At 36.3% G+C, this 25,909-nt stretch overlaps 1 protein-coding gene across 1 annotated transcript in view; it reads right to left on the reverse strand.

Moving 5' to 3' along the window:
- Positions 1 to 7,605: 7,605 nt before the first annotated feature.
- LOC145670325 (uncharacterized) overlaps positions 7,606 to 25,909 on the reverse strand; it is a 43,861-nt gene continuing 25,557 nt past the window's right edge. Inside the window, exons 3-4 of the mRNA XM_081738848.1 lie at positions 13,442 to 13,544; positions 7,606 to 10,846 (exon numbers count right to left, since the gene is read on the reverse strand). Coding sequence (XP_081594974.1) covers positions 10,681 to 10,846; positions 13,442 to 13,544 — 269 coding nt within the window. The 3' untranslated portion in view covers positions 7,606 to 10,680. The remainder of the gene's footprint in view (positions 10,847 to 13,441; positions 13,545 to 25,909) is intronic.

Consider the following 25,909-nt stretch of genomic DNA (forward strand, 5'->3'; position numbering starts at 1 on the left):
CATTCATTTTGCCTTCATCATCTGTCTTTCTCCCAGCACAAAGCGCATAACCGTCAGACGTTAAACCTAAAGATTTCACCTTTTTTTAGTTGTGCGTTGAAATTATTTCGTTTTTCAGATTCGAATTTGTTTTAAATTATGGACACATTTTACTTTGTTTTAATACTATATTGCAACAAGCAAAATCAGAACGGCTACTTGTGCGGTTGATAGAGTGCAGTAACTATAACAATAAATTATTTTGATCGTTGACTACATGCATTTGTAATTTGACAACACACTACTAGTAGAATGGAAATTGCGATCTGTTCATGTATGAGACATTCTACATTTCAAATAGTCGTGTGATTGCTTTAATTTGGTCTGTGTTTTGATAAATATAGTCTACGTTCGAAATATTAAAAATATTTTCAATTTTGAATCTCAGTACCTATGGAACTCACTCGTTGCCATATGACTTGCGCAGGTCACTCGGTTTCGATTCCCAGTGGGAAGTCATGTGATTCGGATCCCACGTTAAAACCGTAGATCCACGTCTCATATTGTCTCGGTGTTGAAAGGCATGCTGAACTCCAACTCAACCTGTCAACCACCCACTTGAATCCACGACCTTTAAATGCGTACACCTTAGTCCTTGGCCAAGTAACTTTATGTATACTAATTCGCCCACTACAGAAGAACACATAGGCCTACTTAATTTAATATAATTAACTTTTATTATTGTGATAACTGGTCATATGTAACTATGCTCTTGTATTTGAGTGTTAATATACTGTTTCTCTCCCAAGCAGGAGATGAAGATTTATTTCTGCAGTTGTTTGACATTGATTGCAAAGACAGCTGAGATAGCCATTTTTTGTGTTAATTTCATTTGCCCTTTACGTTGGTGGACAAATATATAGTTGCTGACTAATCCTTTGTTGTAATTACTTTCTATTGAAGAAGAGGGAGTTCGACAAACAATCGGTCTCAGGACATTTCACTAACCAAACAAAATCATTTGCTGTTAAGTCGACGAAAAATAGGATCACAATGTCCCTTTACTTTCACTACTTAAAATATTGCTTCACTTACTATCATTAAATATGTCTGTAATAATATGAATTTTACACGTACTTACGAAGAGCCACAGCAGTGGCGTGTTGTGCTGTTTCCGATCGGGTAACACGTGATGGTTGGTAATACACACTTCGACATTGTCAAAAACAAGATAATATTAACATGAAATTCCTGTTTTTCAGACTTTATTATTATTATTATTTATTTATTTATTTATTTATTTATTTATTTAGCCCAACCAGGACACTTTTCTACATGGTTTTATAATCACTCTTATTCAATATTCTACTGACTTCGCTACGACAGGGACACGAACACAGGAACAGTATTTAAAAGAAACTTTCTCTTGAGGATTACTAAAACTCATGTCTCATGATCTGAAGCCGAACGCCGGAAACCACTCGACTTTTGCTACCAGCAGCCATTAGACCAGCGGGAAATGCACACCCGTTGGGCGTCCTATCATTCTCCTGTACTCGATTTTTAAACACGAGAGCCAGATTCTTCTATGGAAAAACATGTTATTGAATTCTTCATTAATCATATGTCAACAATTTTTCCGTAAAGCTTGTTGCCAGAAAGAGAATTGGAATTCAAAACAAACAAAGAGGATTTCCCTGGTCAAACTGAAGGGTGGCTCAGTGATAGAGCGCTTCCCTTTTGTGCATGAGATTCCTGGTTCGATACCTGACCAAGTAAGATAGTGCTGGACAATATCATATCCGTTTCCTCCCACTTTGTCATTCCAGCAACTTTCACATCATAATTCACTTGCCTTAATCATCGTCTCCCTTAGCCTAAAGGGTATAATCGTAAGACGTTAACCTGAAAGATTTCCTTTGTGTTTCATTTGTGGTCTGACCGAAAGGAGACCCTAAAAATCCACAGCCCCAACTCCTGGCAACAGTATTGAAGGTGGAGTTTGATGTTGAGAAGAAAGAACTCTGTGCTTGCTAGATAAATTAGTTTTCACTGACATATCATGTCTCAGTAAGCAGTTAATATGTTTTACTGTACAACAATTGTAAAGTATAGACATTTGATTACAATCTTACTACCTAGAACTACCCAGAATCTCAACGTAAGCAATGTATTAGCAGATTTACAGTAAGCTTGGCAACTTCTTCCTACGCAAGATATTCTTGCAATGATCTATTATGAAGATCATTCATGGTTGGTCATTTCTGACCTTTGCTCATGATCCTTCATCGTTCACCTGGCAGGGGGTTCCTCCTTAATAGACAATTTTGCTGCTTGCTTTTCAATATGTGACCTCGTAAATGGAAAGGTTGATCAGGTTATGGCGGATGAAACTCAATTGTAAAGACTCTCTTCGGCTTACCCAGGGAGGAAATCAATAGCTATTGCCGTTTTATGAAATACGAACCTGTACTTCAACTATCCCTTGTAGGAAATACATAAACCTTCCTTCACGAAAATACAAATCCTAGAGTCATATATCGTTTAATGACAAAGAAAAAATGTTCGAAGGTATATAGGGTAACCTGATGTTCTCTTTTTTTTAAAGACTATTATACTGTTTTGGATATGTAAAAACTCTATATTCTTTTTTTTTTTTGGCAAAATTCTTGTTTTACACTCTTTTTTACGTTACGTTAAAATGATTTGACATGAATTTAAGAGTTACTATAATCACGTTTAGTGATAGCCAGTGACATAAGCCATGGGAAGTTCGGGGCAGGGGCACCGATCCTGGGGAGGCCGAGGGGACCCGGCTCCCCCTAAGCTCATGTGGGTCCCCCTATTGTATTTATGAATATACAATATTTGGCATAATTTGAGTGCAATTTGTCTTAAAATCATATATATATCTGAATGCCCCCCACCCAAATTTACAGAGAAATCGGCGCCCGTGGTTCGGGGTTTACTTCCCCCTTTGAGCAAGATGTACTGTAGAAAAATAAACATTTACTATATAAACACTCATCACGTTTGTCCTTAAAAGATATGAGAAAGAGTGTTTGAGCATCTTCCTTCACAAAATTCTGAACACGCTATTAGTGATAACAATATAAAAAAAATCTCAACAGAAACAGTGGCGTAACATTTCATTCTTGACACAACATTCAGAGCAGAAAGTAATAATTTCGAAGTTGTTTCTCTGATTTAAATAGCCTCTATAATTATGAAGATAACAGTGATGATTTCCGCAGAACGACTAACACGAAGATTTCCAAGGGTTTATTATCCACAACCGAACAAGTTTTCTCCAATTTAGAAATGAGTCTTATCACAGTCGACTTATTAAATATATAACGTTGACTAAACACAATGCCGTTCCTTGAAAAATCAGCGACAGAGGCGAGAGTATATGATGGCGCCCCCGTACATATGAGTGAGGTCAACAGACCAGCCGCGAAGCGCCACCATGGTTGGAGCGAAGCGCAATAAAATTTTCAGAAATATACCCTGCTTTTTCTTGATTTTGTGCATTTTTTATTACTTTTTCCCTTGCATTTTATACATGTGCACATGGATTTTCCTAACATGAGTAACATTACAGGGCCACTTAAATTGCGGGCACCAAAATCTTTTTCAAAAATAGCAATGAGGAAAATTCCCTTCTCTCTAGTGATTTGGGTGTAAATAGACGGATGGGGCGCTTTTAGCAAGTGTCTAGAGACTTAAAAAGTATAAATCTGACCCTCGTCAAATTAAATATTAGATTGAAAAAGTACTGCTGTTGATCTAAAATATTAAGTAATTTTTCCTCTCTTCTTTTCCATCTATTGTTTTGTTTCTCCTCCCGAATTTTGCGCGAGCTTCTTTGTGGCTAAGCGGTTAGCGTGCGCGCCTTTGGCGTGAGAGACCCGGGTTCGATTCATGGCAGGGGCTCATGTGGTTCGGATTTCACGTTAATCAGTAGGTCCAAGTCTCATATAGCCCCGCTGCTGAACGGGACGTTAAACTCAAAGTCAACTCAACTCAACCGAATTTTGCGCCCCCTTACTTCGGCGCCCGGAGCCGTCGCCTCGCTCGCCCCACCCACGGCACGGCACTGACCAAACATTCTACGAAATTTGCAAACAGTCTTTGCACAGCATCCACCATTTGTAGTAAGTTTTCACTATAACAACCAGGGGCGGATAAAAGCCCTAACAGCACAATCACATAGCAGACATGTTCCCTCAGGTATATGGGTATGTGTCCAGTATGTGCCTTATGTGCCTCTGAGAGAGAAATTACATGGATGGCAAGTGATAGTCACAGTCTATGTCCGCCCCTAACCACATGCTTGACATGTAGCTGGGGAACGTGCCTAGTATGTTCTAGGTATGTTTCCCATGCCCTAAGCGTCAATGAATATGCCTGCTGTGTACTTGTGCTGTTAGGGCTACGGAGAGTAAACGGTAATAGATAGCGAGAAGCGGCTTCATGCAATCGATCCAGCATCCAAACAACACATTTCATCTCCATTCCTAACTCTATACTAATACCAGACGTGATAGATAACCACTACAACTTCCGGTCTCAATATTGATTTACAAAGAGCTAAAACGAAACTATAAGACATGTCGGTTTCTTTTCTTTTCTTTTTTAATTTCGATTTAACGTTCTAAGAATAAAGACCATCTTCGCTCTTAACCCTCTATTCAAACAGGAAGTGGCAGAAAACAAGCGTTTCCGGTTCCGGTTCTGATTTTAACGTTCATCGTTATTGAGTTACAACGTTGATAGATAGCATGAAGTAGTTTTCTGCGATGAATTAACCTTTTCAAGCATATATTCGATCTTCACTATATTCACTCTACTAAAATCTAAAATCATTTTTGGTTTCAAAAAGATCTTCCGATATTAAATTAGAAAATATCACTCCATGGAAACCAAACTACTACACTAGATGTACACGTAATACGTGTTTGCTCGTTTAATCTTTCTTTTGCTTAATTTTTGTTGTTTCTGATTTCGACGTAGTTTGAATATAACATTAAACTATAAACCCATGTTCAATTTATGCTCGGTGTTCAAAAGAGACTTTAAAATCCTGTTAAATGATCAATCAATAAATCAATCGATTTTAGGTATTTTAGTGCAGTGTGTACTCAAAAATGTTGGTGATAAAATGTTAATGAACTTATCTTCTAGATGAATGATTCCGTGTAGGAGGCCTGAGTTCTTGGAAATACATCTGTTTTAAATACAAAGTGAAAGTACAGGTGTGTAGTTTTTTATGAATTTGACGCTGGAAATGGACGTTAATTAAACAGATGTGCTAAGTAATATTTTCTGCTTGTTTAAGTAGTGTATTTTGTACTTATATTAGTCATTTATATAAAGTAATTATTTTTAATTTCGTGACTTCGATTTATGCTTTTATTTACATAAATTTACCTCCGTTTACTAAAGATGGCAGTTCACTCTGAGTGCTTTCCAAGAGAAAGCATTTTCTTTTCTCTCTCTCTCTCTCTCTCTCCGCTTCGATTTCATATACAGTAGAAAACCGTTACATCACACCTCAAATTAATGCGAAATCGGTAATGTTGCAGCAATACTCAGTCAACCCGTAGGAAAAATCTATGTTGTGGGATTTTTTTTTTTTTTTTTTTGACAATGATTTTCGAAATGGGATAAAGGGAATATTCGTAAAAATTGGCAGGATTTATGGGATTTTTCATATATTATTCCATTGACGCTAACAAAATTGTCTATGGGCAAGTAGACAAATGAGTCGTCAAACTTGAAACTCATGCTAATTGTTCAATTTTGTTGCTATGAAATATACGTTAGTATTAAGGTGGTTTATTCAGTGACTTGTGTATCTCAAGAAATAAGTGCCAAGAAACATTAGTTGTACTCTGGTATTTTTTGTTTAAAAAAAATGCAAGAAAGAACAGAATTAACGTAAGAAAATAAAATGAAAAATGTCCAACTTCCAAATCGTTCCATAGAAAATGACTGAATAATGAAATTTACCTACTATTAGGGGTCTATTACGTTCAGTAGAAGATTATGGCACAAAAGCATGAAGAAAATACTATCCTCACAACAAAATGTACTTATTTTCATTAGCATTTTTTAATTGTCCCTTTCAATTAAGGAAAATGCTTCGTCATAAACAATTTGATAATCATAGATGATCGAAATTTTTTATCAGTCATATGTTGAAGAAAACGACTGATATATACCTACACTGATTTCACTGTTCACGTCTTCTAGGTTTAGCAATTTTTTTTTATTAGTATAGCGTAGGAAGTTCAAGAGCAAAATGTAAATTTCTGCCTTTCAAGATGGGATTTTATGACGTTTCAGGTTGGCATCATTGGTTACTAGTTCTAAATCATCATCATCATAGGTATTCTGCCTTTATTGGCAGGTCACTTGCCGCAGCTGAGAAGCTTCCATACTCCACGGTCCTCCGCTAACCTCTTCGTCTTCGCGTATGATCTTTCTGTTTTTATATCATCCATTAATTGTAGTCTCCTTCGCCCCCTTCCTCTCTTTCCCGCCACCATACATTCTAGGATGTCCCTCATGATACAATCTCTTCTTAGGCAATGTCCCAACCAGTTTCTCTTCCTCTTCCTAATAATATCTAAATGTGTTTTTTTCTCACCCACCATTTCTAACACTCTCTCATTCGTTTTCCGCTCGACCCAACTAATTCTTTCCATTCTTCTCCACACCCACATTTCGAAGGCTTCCAGTCGATTTTCATCACTTTTACGTAATGGTCACGTTTCTGCCCCATACAGTACAACACTCCACACGAAGCATTTTATGAGTCTTTTTCTCAACTTTTTATTCAAGTTCCCACAAAACAGACTTTTCTTCCTCCTAAAGGCTTCTTTCGCCATTCCTATCCTTGCTTTTATTTCACGTTCGCACTTCATGTTATTACTAAGAATACTACCCAGATATCGAAAACTATTCACTTGTTCTATTTTCTCGCTCCTACTTTTATATTTGACACAGATCCCTTTGTTCCAATCACCATGGCTTTTGTCTTTCTAATATTTATTTTCATCCCATATTCTTCAAAACCCTTTCTCATTTTTTCTAACATTTTATTGATTTTCTTTTCAGATTCTGCAACAAGCGCCATATCGTCTGCAAATCTTATACATCTAATCATTCTACCTCCTACCGAAATGCTGTCATCATCATGTAGACTCTTTTTTATTACCTCTTCTAGATATCATTAAATAATGTTGGCGATATATATTAAAGAGCGATAAATAGAAAATAAATAGTTCTAAATATTAAAAACAAATGCTCAACTTTTCGTACGGAAGATCTAGTAACAATAATAATACATGCAACTCAAATCTTGTATTAAAACACTTGAAATTAATTGGCAATCACAAGATCTCACTGTTAAGGTTTGAGTCTCGCTAACGACATGAATGTTAAATATCGCTTTTCTCACTTTCAGCCATAAGAAATCAAAATCAATAAAAATAATTATTAAAACATGTGCTTGCATTAGTATAGTAAAGATACATCAAACATTTTGGAAATCTCAAAAATATTTTTTGTATATTATTAGATGTAAATGTAATTGCTATTAATAATAATTCTCAAAAATTAAGTAAAAAAGATTTTATTTTTATTAGTCAAAAAATTAATTGTTTCAAAATTTATAATTACATTTGTACAAATAAACTTGTGTGAGTAATTCACTCCGGGAGTGAATATTTTCCTAATTCATTCATATAGACCAATTATACAAAACATTTGTAATGCACGTTTTGACGTGTTTTGCTTAAAGGATAACATATGGATATAGCAAACAACTTACGAAGATACAGAACACACTGTTACAATGATAAAAGCTTTAGAAGTACAATTTCAAGCACACTGTTACATTTTAATATTTTCAAATGTATAATCCTACTAGTAAATATTATTTTGTTAAGTAATTATATTCGATACTTCTATTTTTGAACCTTAGATTTATGTTTAAAGTTGTATAATATTTCGACTAATCAATAAGTTCAGATAACAAAATATCGATATCGATCTACGTATAGAGATATACAGGGTGGCCCAAAAGTACAAATACAGTCCCGTACTGATCAGCTCACTGTATTCTTATTGTTGTCAAACAGGTAGACCTACTTTCTTTATTATTTCTTCTTAACGTTTTTTAAAATTATAACTTAAGCCCGGAACAGTAGAAGCAAATAAAACCGTAAACTAGAATGTTATACTTGATCAATGCAGGGTTGTATACCTACTTTTGGGTCACCCTGTATATACTTCTTTCTCATATCTAGTATATTCATATTATGGTTTTCGATTCATTGATGCTCTTTTGTTTACATTGATGATATAAATAATACATAATTTACTATGTTTTATATTTTTTATATTTCATTTCATTTTAATATTTTTTTCTTAATTTTAAATATTTCGTACTTAACTGAATAGTGGTGTTAAAACTCACTGCTCGAAAAAAAAATATCCTAGTTTGCAATTAAAAAATACCATGGTTAAATTGTATTTTTGTCAAGAAACTAAATATAGAAGTTTGTATTATCAATGTAGAAAATATTAGATGGAACAAATATATCTGTAATAATTAAGGTATTACAATATCCACAGAAAAGTAATTTAAATATATTAACTTATTAATACTTTACAAATATTTCTTCAGACAACTATAATTTATGTCTGTGCACATATACCTTAAAAAATGAAGCATATATTTTAACACTTTGAGTGCTAATCGCATTTGTATACGGAATGGCCCATCTTCTGTAGAGTTCGGATGACGTATATATACCTTCTTTCATTCAAAATTTATTTTAATGTTTTCTTTCCATACTTGAACGGAGTTAGCAAACCTGAATTATTCCTTAAACTTGGTAGTTCGTAATTTATCAGTACATCATGCAGAAATTTGTTACTACTCTGTTAGGAACATTGACTTAATTGTTTGGATACTTATTTGGGGTGCAACCATTCCAACGTACATTGTAAAGAACCATATTTCAAAATTTTTCATTCAAAAAGACTACCTTGATGTGTATTGTTTTTGCATTTCTAGATTTCGATATTTCATATTTTGAAATAGCGATAACAGCTCAGCATTCTTGGAAAAGCATATGTTCCAGAGGCCAACACTCGAATTGTTAAATTCATGAACAATTTATCTTTAAAAGCGTGAAGTACGTATCATAGATGTCTTGAAATTTTACTTTCATAATTAATTGGCTGTGCTCACTGAAAAGCTTTCTCAAATTCTCAAATCAAATTACATATAGCCACCTTCACTTCCTGTACCATGTCCATTTTCGAACAATAATTTCTATCAGAATGCTGATCACTCTAGCTGTGGAATTATATAGGCTATAACTTAAATTTAAAAAAATATAATTTGACCAAAGCAAATATTTGTTATTACTAATATGTATTAGAATTTCGGCACGTTATCATTTCTTTTATCACATAATATGTCTGGGGAAGGCAAACATGTATTGTCGAAATTCTAACATAAATTAGTAATAACAAATATTTGTTTTGGTGAGATTTTATTTCTATTTGAGTTACTTTTTTTTATGAGTAAAAGTGTAGTGCCACTCTAAAACAAAATACAGTAGAGTACCGAAAACTCGTTCTAATATGGACCGAAAGGTGGCCGGAAATGCCGCGTTATCGGGAATGGGGTTAAAAAAATAATAAGTACGAATGTTTCCTCAGAAAATACAGTACTGTACTTGTATGTATTGGTTGCTTGAGAATACAACAGAGGATAAACTGCCCAAATAAACTTAAACAAAGGAAAAGTACATACTTTATGAAGCACATAGAGCCAATGACCTTGAACGGGTTTTTTGCACCCTGCCAGGGTATGGCCAAGTTATCCAGACTGCCGGATTATTGAGTGACTAGTTTTTTGCACCCTGTCAGGGTGTGGCCAAGTTATCCAGATTGCCGGATTATTGAGTGGCTAGTTTTTTGCACCCTGTCAGGGTGTGGCCAAGTTATCCAGACTGCCGGATTATTGAGTGGCTAGTTTTTTGCACCCTGTCAGGGTGTGGTCAAGTTATCCAGACTGCCGGATTATTGAGTGACCAGTTTTTTGCACCCTGCAAGGGTGTGGCCAAGTTATCCAGACTGCCGGGTTATTGAGTGGCTAGTTTTTTGCACCCTGCCATGGTGTGGCCAAGTTATCCAGACTGCCGGATTATTGAGTGGCTAGTTTTTTGCACCCTGCCATGGTGTGGCCAAGTTATCCAGGCTGCCGGTTATTGAGTGACTAGTTTTTTAGGGACTCTACTATGGTATTGTTTCAGTAAAACTTCGTTTCAGTCAGTCCGTGCTTGTAAGTGAGCCTCGGAGAACAGTTTCGGGAAGTCTGATATAGATGATAAATTGATTTTAAAAAAATACAACTGAAATTTACAGAAACTAATTTCTGTCGTCTTCCACATAAAATAACAAGTTCTTAACTCGGTTTTCTTTTACTACTAAGCTTAATATCAACTTTGTCCGACATGATTCTCATGTTCTTTACATTAACGTTCTAGCTGTATAAATGACTCGAATAAACAGTTGACTAGCATAAACGAAAGGCGTTGCAAAAAAATAAAATGAGATCTTTCGCATTTATTAACTATTGTTTGGATGCGTTTTTAGAAAGCATACACACGTGACTCAAAATCCTAGTGCTTGAAGTAGAGAGTCCGGCCTGTTCATGTTGATAACACCAATGCTAGTCAAATCATTTTCTTCCTCTTCGTCCTCTTTCAACAACTCCTCATTTTTCCTTCGTTTAACATCCTCCACAGCATTGTGATGGAGTCCCGTTTCGTCAGATGAACTAAAAAAAATTTTTTAAAAAAATAATAAAAACGTTAAACAAATAAATATGAATATTTATTCCACTTGTTACTATTATCAATAGTGTACATACATAAATGAATGTATGTGCTACCGTTTCGGAAACACAAACAAGAATATAGATCACTAGATAAACAGGCGCGTACCCCACTAATTTGTTTTAAAGAAGTCCAAACTTTGAGGGGGGCGGTCCAATTGCACAAGCCTCTCCCACCTCATTTTGAAAAAAAAAAAAAAAGAACTAACTAACTAACTCTATGACCTATGGATGCAGCCAGTTTCTACTTTGTATTCCAATCTCTACGACATCCATCTTTATATTGTCCTCCCATCTGCGCCTAGATCTTTCGAATGGTCGTTTTCCGATTGGTCTTCCAGCCGTTACTTTGAAAGCGTTTCTACTTTCTTCCATTCTAGCTACATGACCCGCCCACCTAAGCCTCCTAGACTTGACGACCCTAACAATGTTGGATAAACCGTATAAATTATGTAGTTCCTCGTTATGAAGTTTCCGCCATTCTCCATTCCCGTTCCTCTTGGGTCCGAATATTCGTCTCAGGATCTTGTTCTCAAATACTTTCAATCTATGTTATTCCCTCAGAGTAAGTGACCATGTTTTGCAACCATACAGAACAACAGACATGTTTATCGTTTTGTATATTTTAAGCTTCAAATTCCTCGACAGAATTCGCGACGACAAGAGATTTTGAACCGAATAGTAACACGAATTCCTTAATTTTAGTCGACATTTAATTTCTTCGTGAATATGATTTTCCTCTGTTAATATTGATCCTAGATATTTGAAACTATCCACTTTATAAAAAGCATTATTTAATACGTATTTTAACACATCCATAATTTGCCGTATTACGGTCCCGACGCACTTCCATGTATTTAGTTTTCTCTGCATTATTAAAAAAGAACTAGATTAATTTTTATAAGAGAAAGAGTAGAGATGAAGTGTAAAATCAAATTTTTATGCTACATTAATCATTTGCCTGCTAACCAAGTATGGTTTTATTGAGAAAGTGTACAAATGTTTATTGAATTAGAAAGGTTTGAGGGAAGGGTCCAGAGCCAGTGGACCCCCGTGGGTGCGCCACTGTACATAAAATTCTGCAAGTTAACAATGTAGTATTAATACATATAAACCTATAGTACATAGATAAATACTTTCTTCCAGCGATCTGTTAATTACTGTTAGCAAGAAAGGTATATGTTTTTAGTGCCACAAAATTTAGTTCAATGTTTTCAAAAACTACGCATAAGAATTTACCCTTTGTTCACCTTGATATCATGTATCGGCTAATTTAAGTCTTATATTTTGTCAATATTAGTCAAATGGAAATTAAAATTTAAGAATTAGTGTTTAATTTTTTAAAACCAATATCTCATTAATTGCATTATGTACAGTGCCATACGGCTTCTGTTAACGTGATATACTAGAATGTAATATGCGTAGTATACTGTTTTGATCTACTGTCCTCTTGCTAAAGCCGTAATAAACAGATAATGAAGTTATTCTTTCATGTACTAGTTTCAGTCTGAATAAGTAGCATGGAAGGAAAGTAAAGAGTAGGGAGAAAGTAGAGACCTGCACGGGCCGGGCTTGGGCGGGCCGACACTGATTTCTCTTCAGGTCGGGCCGGGCTGGGGCCGATTAATTGCAGTAATTATTGACTTTCGTTAAACGATAATTAGAATAAAGGCAAACGTTGAAGAAGCGTGCCTGTGAAAAAGTTACAAAATGAAACTTTTAAAATGTATCGGGCCCGGGCCGGGCTTGGGCCAAGAATTTTTTAAAAAACTTATCGGGCCGGGCCGGGCCGGGCTCGGGCCGAAAATCTCCAAAACTTTTCGGGTCTGGGCTGGACCGGGCCTAGGCACATTCGGGCTGGATTGGGCTCGGGCCGAAAAATTCGGCCCGTGCAGGTCTCTAGGAGAAAGACATAACGGATGGATGGTTTGGAAAAAAAGAAGGAAATATTGGGAGTTTAAAGAGGAAGCTGAAGATCAAGAAACGAGGAAGAAACATTTCCAAGCCGGAACGTAATTTAAAAGAACTCATAGTCCTAGGACCTATCTACAGGCAGAATACTTAATAATAATAATAATAATAATAATAATAATAATAATAATAATAATAATAATAATAATAATAATAATAATAATAATAATAATAATAATAATAAATGGCATGGTGTCGTACAGCGTCAATCTTTAGGTTTAGAAACATTTTTTTCGCATTTCCTCGAAAACTATGCAAGAGATTTCAAGGGGTCCATGTCTAATGTGAGAATTGGCTTAAGTTGTATATGGGAGATTCAGAGTACATTTTTTTTTTTAATTTTTATTATTTGGAAACATAGATACATTATTATTCTTCGTTTCCAAATTTAAATTTCGTGTTAAGTATGCAATGTTCCTATCTCGAATATAAAATACTAAAGATGCTAGTTATTGTTGACATAAGTGACCAATTGTTACCGTAACATTGAACACAGTTTTGTTATTAGCGAAGCCGTAGTTGAAAACTGTCTCAAATGAGCGAAATGAAGCAATAAATGTCACTTACCTGATATATATTCGTTCGAATCCGGAGGCACAAAATGTCTGGAAATCTTCCACAGAACACTCTACAGAACAGCAATGCTCTGCCATCTGCCTTCGCTCAAAAGCTAGAAAGGTAAAAGAATACATGAATTAGCAATAACCAGTATTGCAACTTTCTTATCATAAAAACAAACGTTAGGATAACAAAAAGGCATATAAATTAGGTCAGTAGGGAGGGTACTTTGCTAACATAAATAAGCAGTATCTCTTGCCTGCTTAGCGCTAATAGAATTATCCCCTTAAAAAAAAAAAAAAAAAAAAAAAAAAAAAAAAAAAAAAAACCTCCCATATCTTAAACGCTAATAAAACAAGAAAGTAAGAAAGTATTGCAGATATAAATTTGCTTATTCGAAAACATAAAATTGTGTTCATAACAGTTCGTAATTACTTTGTCCTGATTTGAAATAGTCTGTTCTCTTCTGTGTTGAAATGACATATCAATTAGCAACATAGTTTATTATCAATAATATGCAATACTCCCTCCTACACTTCTTTATCTTCTGTAGCGCTGTCAGTAGAAGGGCGAAAGGAGTGATCATCAGGCCCGTATCCAGGGGGGTCTAGGGGGGCCGGGCCTCTCCTAAATTTTTGCTGGCCCCCTCTAAAATTTTCACGGTAGGCTTGCAAATGAACTATAATATGGTGATGAACTATAATATTGTTGGATTGGCCCCCCCTAACTTCAGCCGCCCCCCCCCTAAATTTTTGGGCTTCCTCTCCCCACTATTCTGCTGTTTTTAGTCGTTATTCTGGTGTGGAATTTATCGCGCGTATGCAATCGAAATGTTTTTCGAAAGAAGCACTTCTGTGATTACTGCTTCTGTGATTACTGCTTCTGTGATTACTGTGCAAAGAGCTTCTCGCTTAAAGTTTGTTATCCCATGTAAGACTAACTTGCAGTGGATTGAGAATTTTCGAACAATGGGCTCAATGTTTTAAAACAATAATCTACCCGACCTGAAAGTACTCGTATGACTTGAGAATATTGAGCATTTATAAACTGTAGCCTTCAGAAATCGTCTTCAAACTGAATTATCAATCGTTTAATTTCAAATTAGAACAAAGCGATTACAAGGTATTTCCATGATATCCTTTCATATTTTTCAATAAATACATTTCTACCTGCAATATTTTTAATTAACCTTTAAAATGTCGGAGGTCATATCGGGGCACTCTGTAGATATCGCTAGGAATGCGCACGAGACGAGTCGAGACCGGATTTTCCTGACAAAATTCGAGTCGAGACACGGCTCATTCAATAGAAAAATATATATTTTTCGAGTCGAGACATCACTTTTACAGCACATTTTCGAGTCGAGACAGCCATAAATCTTGTCTCGTGCGCATCCCTAGATATCGCTGCCTGCGCTATCGGGTGTTAAATAGCGCAGATCATTTGCTAATTTAAAACTATTTTGACTATTTAGTCTAACTAATTTAGGAAGAAAAACTGTATTGTTTTCATTTAATTTAATTATTTCTAAATGTAATGATTTAATTGCAACTTTTGTTTCAATTTTATTATTTCAAATTAGGACAAGGGCCTTAACCACAGGGGGTAAAGGAGGCTGGACCCCCCCCCTAAACTTTGGCTGGGCCCCACAAAATTTCACGGTAGGCTTGCAAATGAACTATAATATGGTAATGAAGTATAATATGATTTGGTCGGGCCCCCCTAAGTTCTACCGAGCCCCCCTTAATTTGGGGGCTGGCTAGGGGCCTGCTTAACCATATTAGGCTACATTTGACTCGCGGCTCGTGAGGGAAGTCACGTCGTTCAAAATTAAAGCTTTACTAATTCAAAATAAAGAAAGAAAACTTATTTAAACTTCAAAGTATTATGTACAAAAATAATAACATTAGGATACTTTTCTTTCCTTAACTTGAAGTTCTAAAATTTTAAATTTTTACCAGGTGACTTCCCTGACGAGCCGTCTCTGTATTTGAATATTAAAATTTGTGTAACTAAGCCGCCTTAACCAAACTAATTTTAAAACTACTTTCTTCGCAGTAGATAGCAAAACTAATGAACTCGAGCCGAGTTCGCTAATAGAGCCAATTCGTTCACATCATAACGAGTAACGACGACGAGTTACGTCCGTTCGTTAGTCTACACGATAATTCTTAAAAGAAAGCGATATTTTAAATTCTGGTTCTTGCAATCGGTAGTTAGAGCAATTTTATAAGAGCCGTTTTCGTTATGAAGTAAATCCGTTATCATCTTCCCCGGTAGCGGCGAGTTTAACGGTAGCTTTCCATATTTTATTTTTTGTTAGTGATATTAAGGTAGCACACGTTAAAAGGCAGGGAAAACATGCTCTAGAGGTTGCCATCTACCGGACGAAATTGAAACAACTACTACTGTGTGATCCTTTTTACTCTCCACCAGAGTTTATTATTACATAATGTTATATCGCGCGATCCTTGATGTGCTGCTAGTGCATATCTAAAGAGAAACTAATATTGACCAATAATAATTATTCAATACATACAAGGTGTGATAAAAGAAATACGGTGAATGAAATTTTTAGCAGCATCTACTGATGATACAACTTTTTATGTAATTTGTCTGATAGCCTGATCCTTTGAGGCAGGCAGCGTCAAGATGGAACACGTTCTGACTTGTCAGTCAGCGTCCAGAGCCGCTAGAGTGATATATTTTACCGTGTCTGTCGCGCATCAACAACGCGTGAACATTAAGTTCTGTTTCCAGTTCCAAAAAAAAGTGCCAAAGAAACTCATGATTTGTTGAACTTGGTGTATGTCGATAATCTTTTAACTCTAAACACTGTTTACAAGTGGTATGAGCGATTTAAAAGCAGAAATGAGTCGGTAGAAGCAGGCCCGTAGCCAGCCCAAAAATGAAGTTAAGGGGGGCCCGACCCAACCATATTATAGTTCATTTGCAAGCCCACCGTGAAAAGTTTAGGGGGGCTCGGCCCCTCTAGCCCCCCGTGGATACGGGCCTGGGTAGAAGCCGAACAACGTTCGGGACGTCCATTAACCTCAAAAATAGAAGAAAACATGCAAAAATTGTTCGTTCAAATAGGCGAATAACTATTCGAGAACTTATCAAAGAACTAAACATCTCGTACGAGTTCGTACAAACCATTTTAACCACCGATTTGGAAATAAGAAGAGTGAGTACGAAATTTTTCCCCCGACTTTTGACTGACGAACAGGAGTTTTTGGCCGAAAAAAAATATTCCTGTCCGTCCATATCCACCGCACTCTATAGATATAACATGGCACAAGTTCTGGCTCTTCCCAAAAATTAAAACCGTGCTTAAAGGAAAACATTTGAACACCATTTCTTACATTAAGAGAGCCACGATAATGTAGCTGAACTCCTTTCCGAAAGAAGTCTTCAAGAAATGCTTCCAGTCATGACTACGTTGGAATAAGTGCTTTGCTAGCGAAGGACAGTACTTTAAAGGAGATTAAATGAAATTCCATGTAAGCTTATTACTTTATTTCTAATAGAATTATTCATCATACTTTTTGATCACACCTCGTATAAGTCCCCTACCTGAAGTCGAAACTGAGATCACGTAAACTATGCTTCTTTTTCTCTTTTAGAAATTAAATTCAACTCAAAATTCAGTGGATGCTGAGCTAAGGAACTACCTGTTCGTCCAAAAACCTTCGTGCCATGAACCACCGAAGGGTTTAACTTCATTCAATAACTCTATCTTTCTTGAAGAGATTATCTGAAAATTCGTATAATCAATCTTGTTCGCCCAGACATTATAAGCTACATACTGAAGACTTCTTACAATAGTGTTGGTCTGAGTCCTTGGCATCGAAGATTAACGTCTGAAGTTTCCTTAATTTAGCATTAATTTGGCTCATTAGTCAAACTAAAGATGAGTAGGTTACGAGAGATTTACTTTGGCTCCAATTAATGAGAATCAAGGGATAAGGATTCTTTAACGGCGTGTGGCCGAGCGTTTGCCAAGATATCGACAAGTAAGCATAATTCACCCATAAAACTGAAGCCGTGTGTTATAAATAGGCTCAATTTTTTTTTCTAATTTGTGCCTTGTATTTATTAATAACATCTCTTTATGAGTTCCTTAGTTGTTATATGGTTTACATATCCCCTTTGGGGTAGGAGACCTGGATCCAATTCTCGACAAGAGCTAATGAGGTTAAAAACAAAAAGTGACTTTTTAACTTCCCATGTTAGTGACCTTTCGACTAATTAATGAACGTGAACTATTGTAATTTTTTGTGCTCTCCCAGCGGGAAATGAACCAGAGATGGCGTGGATCTATGAAAACTTGACCCATGACCCACTGATCCACTATCCACCGTGACCCACTCTGACCCACCATCCACCAAAACCCATCATCAACTCTGATCTATGATTGACGCCCTCTTTTCAACTGACTAAAGAGTTTACACTTGTAATAAAACAAGACTTCGAAATTATCACTAATCGGAGCTTGCATTTCTGCTATACAGTCAACCGCTCTGTTACAATAACGATGGATCTGATCTTTACGATATAAAATGGTAAAGTGTTTGTCATGGGTCATATTATGATGAACTTCAATTTCATGATCATGTATAGTTATTTCCTTGTTGAATTACAGATACTTTTCAGTGGAAAATAGGATAAAATTTGAAAGTCTCAAATCAAGGTAAAATAGTTTAACGTAAAGAAACAAAGTGCAAAATTCGACTTTGTCTCGAAAGTCAAGTACTAAGTCCTATTGCTATTATTACAATTACAAGTATCAATGTCCAAAAGTGCATGAAGTTCTTTTTTCACTTGCAAGGAGAAGGCAGACTTTGGTAAATGAACTTCGGAGCCATTTCTTGAGAGGTGGTAGTTCACATTTAAAGAGTTAATATTACAAACTGGGAGAGCGTAATGGCTAAAAATAACGGAGAAAAACCGTCTTAAAGTTATCTACTCGCTGCATATATTGTACGACGCACAAATTTACCAAGTATTGGCGTGGCAAAGTGAGGAAAATCTTTGACTCATGAGTAAAGTTTCCGAGTTCTATTCATGTTAGTGTCAAGTTTCTTTTTCTTTTTTTCTTCAACCAATAAAGTAGACATTTGTAACTATAAGTAAAATATTAATTCACCATATGTTTATAATGAATAAAACAATAGAAATTTTGAAATCTCTTGTAAAATCTTTCAATGTTCATATTAACTACGGCAGGAACAAAATTTAATATATTCCGTAAATATTATTTTTACCGCAGTCGTTGTGTAAAAAAATGTTCTTGACGCTTCGTGTCTACATCTGTAGACAGTGTGGGGAATGGGGAATGAGGAGGAAATCTCCTTTGGTTATAGCAACATCCAGTATTAGCAAAGGGAATTTCCCCCTCAACCTTTGTATTTCGCAAACTGTCAACAGCTGTAGACACGAAGCTTCAAGAACATTTATTACACAACGACTGTCGTAACCAGTGGCGTATTTAAGGGAAGCGCTTCCGGGCTTAAGCCCCCAGAAATGTTATTTACTATATTAAAGTAAATGAAATATCTTGCAGAATTTTCACATTTCCAGGACTAAAGTTGGCAAAAACCCCCTTCCCCGAAATAAAATCGTAAATACGCCACTGGTCGTAACCATAATATAACTCGTGATATCAGTATATTTACGGAATAGATTAAATTTTGTTTGCCAGTTAACATGGGACATTAAAAGATTTTATAAGTGATTTGAAAATTTCTATTGTTTTATTCATTATAAACATATGGTGAATTAATATTTTACTTATAGTTACAAATGAATACTTTATTGGTTGAAGCAAAAAAAGAAGTTTGACTCTAACAGGAATCGAACCCGGGACCCGTTACACAGAAGCCACCGAGTTTCCACATCCTGCCACGCCGTCACTTGATAAATTCGGGCATCGTACGATATATGCGCGAGTAGAAAACTTGAAGACGGTTTTTCTCCGTTAATTTGGCCATTGCGGTCCCCCAGTTTGTAATATTAACTCTTTAAATGTGCACTACCACCTCGCAAAAAATGGCCCCGAAGTTCACTTACTAAACTCTGCCTTCTCCTTGTTAGATATACTCATGTTAGGTAAGTAAATAGAAATAAATGAAAAAGGAAGAAGAATTTCAAGACAAATTCACCAATGTTCAAAAAATGCTGTCTACACTGCACTGGGCAGAGTGGAGTTATGTGTTGTAGTGGGTCAGTAGGTGAGAGTGGGTTACGGTGGGTGGTGTGTCGTAATGGGTCACATCTTCTTGATCCACGACCCACTGATCCACTCACAAATCTTGACCGATTTGATCCACTTGACTCATTGCTCACTGCATCTCGGAAATGAACCCGGCACCACGTGCAGGAAAGGCACAGGCGCTGATACAAAACCACAGGAGAAGGCTAATGCAATTAGTAAAATGAAATGAAATTTTTGAGTTTTACGTCCCACAGTTATGACGGCTAGGTTAAAGAAGACGGTGATGATGACAAATGAACGAAATGGTGGAATGGAGAAAGTGGGAGGAAACGGGAGATCCCGAAGAAACCCACGCACACGGTATTTGTCCACTACAAAGTTCCCTTGGCGGGAGCAGGCTTTGAGCCCGAGACCCCATGCACCAGAGGTGAACGCTCTACCACTGAGCCACCGCGGCCCCTATATACTCAACTAATTATAATGTTAGTGATATGTGGTGTTCATTGGGCAAAATACTCCAAACAATAAAGATTCATCTTAGCCTGGAGAAACGGTTATCCTTCGTTTTTCATTATCATTTGGCCACGAAACAAACCCCTGTATACAACCATGTTGCGTTGGAATGTATAACGCATAAAATATGAGTTTTTTCAATTTCAACACTTCCAATGTACCCCTAAATTATGTACTAAAGAAATAATAGCCATGTTTTTTTTTAAAAAAAGAATATTTAACTAGAACTGGACAATCTACAGGAAATTTGGACTCGACCAGCGAAAACTGCACGTTTCTAGCACTTGTGGGTTTTCGAAATCTCATTGTTGAAAAGATTGGGGACAATCATATAAACTTCTCTTTGGAGACAAACATATAAACCTAGCATTTTAATATATAGAATGTTAGTATTTTAACGTTTTTTCCAACACGGGATTTATTATTTAACCTGAAATCCGAGATATTACTGTAGTTGTGTTTTCTTGAGAATGTCCCTGCAGGAATGACATATGCTTCTTAGTCATTTGGTCACATCATATTTACGAGATGTCCCACAGGTCCCATGTCTGTCCCTCAACATTCACGATCGCAGTACAAACTTCAAAGATAATAGAAATATGAACTGAATGTCTGTTAAATTTTAATGGCACGTGCCTGTCATAAGATAATTTTCAGATATTGAAAGGTCATGTTCTTATATCGCAAAGAGAGTTCAGAAATACTCCACAGGAAATCACGTTTCTGGGTGATAAGTGGACATTTAAATTTCCACGGAAATGTCTATAGGCGAAAATGAGATTCTCGTGGACACCTCAACATCCCAAAATTATATCCACCTATTGTACGTTCAATGAATGTCAATGCTGTATGTAGAGATCTACGCGGATACATTCTCAGGTATCCGTATTAGTATAACTTCTCAGTATACATTTTTATTTTCTTGGCGGACGGCGGATAAAATTGCGGTTGGTCATTGAAAAGAAAGAAAGTTTTGTGGCTAATTTTAGAATTACAAAAGCCATGGTGATTAGAACGAAGCGATCAGTGTCAAATATAGAAGTTGGAGGGGAGAAAATAGAACAGCTGTCTAGTTTTCGATACTTGTACACAGGAATTGCATTTAACGTTGACTTCAATTCTATCGATATATCATAGGAATAAGTATACTAGAAACTATTTTTGAAATCATAATTGCTGTAGAGTAAATAGGCTACATATACAGGGTGTTTCAAAACAATACAGACAACGTTTGGAAGTTTATTTCTGACACCAAGATAAGACGAAAAGTATAGATCAACCTGGGTGCATAAACGCTTCCTTTCGGAGTTGCAGGCTGCCGGAAACATGAAAAAATGAACTTTATAGTTCCATAGTTCTGAAACTATGTGATCTACCGTAGTCGGATCAAGAATTCACTTAGGAACTAACATGTGTCCTATCCAAATATCCAAGTTTCAGAATCCTGCGATCCTTCCGCGCCAATTTTTATAGAGGTAGTTGGTGAACACTTCATATTATATGCCCGTAGCCAAACTCCCTCTATAAAAATTGTTGTGTGAATACCTTAGGATTCTGAAACATATATTTTTAGATAGTGCACATATTAGTTCCTAAGTGAAGTCTTGGCCCAACTACGGTAGATCCCATAGTTTTGGAGCTATGGATCTTTAAAGTTCATTTTTTCCATGTTTTCGACAGCCTATAATTCCGAAAGGAAGTATTTGTGCACCCAGGTTGGTCTACACTTTTTGTCTTATCTTGGTGTCAGAAATCACCTCCCAAACGTTGTCGGTGGTGTTGTTTTGAAACATCCTATATATGTTATCCTTTTAGCTGCGAACACATGTGCGGATGCAGATAGAAGTGTTACGAATGTGGAGCTCGTTCAAATTCGATATTTCATGGCCACGCCTTTAATTATATGAATAGCCAGCAAGGTACACAAATAACGGAAAAAGACAGTAATATGCAAGTTCAAAAATTTAAGCTCATCAACTTAATGTAGAGCAGAAGCTAACGAAAATAATTTGCCTGTAAGACTCTTGTAACCTTTTCTCTTTTCTTTCTGATAAAGTTGTTTATTACAAAAGAGCTGTTAGATATACATGGAGGACATTTGTATAGTATACGTGCAAGATGTATTGTCAATGACTCTGAACGAACTTTTGTTGTTTCTTGGAAAAGGAAGAGTCAATCTTTAAAGTGGGTCAGTGCATGGAAGATTACACATAATGATAGCCGGATGAACTCCTAATTAAAACAAGAAAAAGCTAAAGAAATAAATTGTATTATTACATAATTTATACTACTACGTACTAGTAGCTACTAGAAATTAAATTTTGCATTAAATTAAAATTAAGTTCAGAATTAGATTTCTATATCTGAAAGTTTTCATCTTCTAAAACTTAATTACGAGATTTCGTGTCATTACAACTTAATTATTTATTATAAGAGAAATTGCTGTCAAAACATACATTTATTTTCAGTGCTAATTTACATGTTTTTTCACAAGTTTTGTCTGTAATTGTTTTGTTAACTTCTTAACCTCTTAACCTGCTATACTCTCTCCGAGGACAGTGAAGTACGTATGATCAAATGATACAGTAGGTTATTGAGATTTGTACCCTTAAGAATGATCTATGCTATACGTAGGGCGTTCAGAGCACAAAAGAATAGAATAAAGTCCAATAAAAATTTTTTTTTCCTCTACGCCAGCCAAGAGTCAGCAGCCGTTAGAAGGTTGCGCCTTCTGTACGGTACCAAAGTTGTGAGAAAAGAGACATAAACTTTGTATGGTACGCTTAAGTACATGGAAGAAAGTGAAATGAAATTTTTAAGTTTTACGTCCCACGATTATGCCGGCTACGCTAAAGGAGACGGTGATGATGAGAAATGAAGGAAATGGAATGAAGGAAGTGGGAGAACACCGAGAAAACTCAGGCACACGGTGTTTATCCACCACAAAGCTCACTTGAGGCGAGCTGGGATCAAACCAAGGACCCCATGCCTCAGACGTGAACGCTCTACCACTGACCACCGCGGCCCAAGTACATGGAAGATTTGACAGTTTTTTTTTCTGTTTTCTAACATTATATGAGTTGTTTACATTATTTGGAAATGAATCTTTTAAGTTCTGAAGAGAGCTTCAGATAGAGATGTTAATAGTTAAGTATGCCCAAAATGATCAAAAAGTTGGACTTGATTCCCTTGTGCACTGAACGCGCCACATAATTGTAAAGATATTTAATATGATTAACATTTTGTGTTGAATATACGTGTATGTACAAAGGGTGTCATAATATAGGAGTAAGCATTTCTCCTTCTCCTTTTGATTCCCGGGCGTGTGTCTATGGACAAATAAAGAAAGGGAATCACATTGATAACAGATGATCCCCGGAAAATTTTGTCCAAAGGACCTGAATCAAAATGTGAGGGAGCAGGACTGGGACATCATTTGCTAAAGAACGTGTCTTGCACAAAGGTGATGAGTTCTCGAAATTTCATTCTCAACTCGGGAAAGGAAAGGGTCGCCAACTATTTGTTGTCAACGCGATTCCAATGGAAGAAACAATGATTGGTAATACTCGAGAAGATGCTATCACATCAGTAAAGCGCGATAAACAAAGTATCGCAGTCAACCAGCCAATTTTGGTAGACTCAGCACTGAATTGTGTGAAACCTCGAGTGTCAAATTACTGTTGTACGAGGAGGAATTAAAAAGTTTCCGGAATTCCGTTGTAGCTCTTTATTACCATAATATATGCACACATTTACTTGATCGCTTTCAAAGTAGGCACAGTCGGATTCGGATTCACACACACTTGCTCCACCACTTCTGAGATTACTGAAAATACCGACGAAAGTCCTCTTCTAGTATCTTCCGAAGTTCAGCCATCGCGTTGGTTTTGATCTCTAATACGGTGGCGAATCGGGTATCTTTGAGACCCATCTTTAGCTTTGGGAGGAGCAAACCATCCGATGGTGTTAAACCGTTTTTAAGGTCCTTCAATAGGCATTCACGCATCTGGAGAATTTTGTTGTTAGACGAATGCGCCACGTTGAGATCCATTTGTGAATTACTGACCGAGATATCGTGAATAGCGTTTCCAACAATGGAGTGCTCACAACAATGGAAATAATTAGGAAATCAAAATGTTGCACGGATAATGCACTAGATATTGTACTAGTACATACGTCTGCGTGATTTGAGATCCATTGCTGAATTACTGACCGGGATATCGTGAATAGCGTTTCCAACAATGGAGTGCTCACAACAATGGAAATAATTAGGAAATCAAAATGTTGCACGGATAATGCACTAGATATTGTACTAGTACATACGTCTGCGTGATTTGAGATCCATTGCTGAATTACTGACCGGGATATCGTGCACAGCGTTTTCAACAATGGAGTGCTCACAACAATGGAAATAATTAGGAAATCAAAATGTTGCACGGATAATGCACTAGATATTGTACTAGTACATACGTCTGCGTGATTTGAGATCCATTGCTGAATTACTGACCGGGATATCGTGCACAGCGTTTTCAACAATGGAGTGCTCACAACAATGGAAATAATTAGGAAATCAAAATGTTGCACGGATAATGCACTAGATATTGTACTAGTACATACGTCTGCGTGATTTGAGATCCATTGCTGAATTACTGACCGGGATATCGTGCACAGCGTTTTCAACAATGGAGTGCTCACAACAATGGAAATAATTAGGAAATCAAAATGTTGCACGGATAATGCACTAGATATTGTACTAGTACATACGTCTGCGTGATTTGAGATCCATTTGTGAATTACTGACTTGAGATATCGTGTTCCGCGTTCTCAACAATGAATGGCTGTAACAATGGAAAAAATGACCAAATCAAAATTTTGCACGGATAATGCACTAGATAATGTTGAGGTACGATAATGTTTTAAGTTTGATTTTATAATTGCTTTAAATAAAGTAGTTATTGTGTTTCAATCTTATTTTAATTTTGTAATATACTTCTATTGGCCGAGGGGTGCGCCATCTAATGGCTCAGCTTCAAACTACTTAGAGGTATTGCAGAACCTTAAGGTTATCAAAGTCTCTAAAGCAGAGTTTCTCCAGTCACACGAACTTGATGTTTGCGCGTTGCTGGATCTGTGAAATTGTGTCAACAGATCATCACACACTCCTCAGTTCAGCTACACTAATCGTACACTGCCTATTATGACCTGTTCACACCACTGCTGTAGTTCTAAAATTTTCAGAGGGTATACGCTGATTTGTGATCATCTATCATTGTCATAAGAGACATTGAAGGCATTTTTAATAAACAATGTAAATCGTATGTATTAATTAATTCAATATAAAGAATACATTACTGTTTTATAGTCTAAAAGCATTTCATGCTATTTTCTTGATGACATTTCTTACCTAAATCACAGCATTAATAACATAAATGGGTGTAGGTATGAAGAAAGAACCAACTCACTCCAAGGAACAGAAAAGATAGCGCCCGATTTTTTTTTCATGACTCATATATTTGAACACCTGCTAAGAATATAAAGAGAAAAATGGTGATATAGTCACTTTATCATTGGAGTCGTGGCCCGATTAAATAAATATAAACGAAACAAAAGTAGAAAGTACGCTTTGAAGCAGAAAGTACACTCTAATGACTAAAATTAAGCAGAGGGTACACGGCGGTACCAGATTCATTGAGACTGGATCACAAATGCCAAAACTACAACGTTCCGGGAACGTTTTGACTGCTCCT

The sequence above is a fragment of the Thermobia domestica genome, chromosome 14 (genome assembly GCF_964235325.1).
Source record: "Thermobia domestica chromosome 14, izTheDome1.hap1.1, whole genome shotgun sequence".
Classification (NCBI taxonomy): Eukaryota; Metazoa; Arthropoda; class Insecta; order Zygentoma; family Lepismatidae; genus Thermobia; species Thermobia domestica.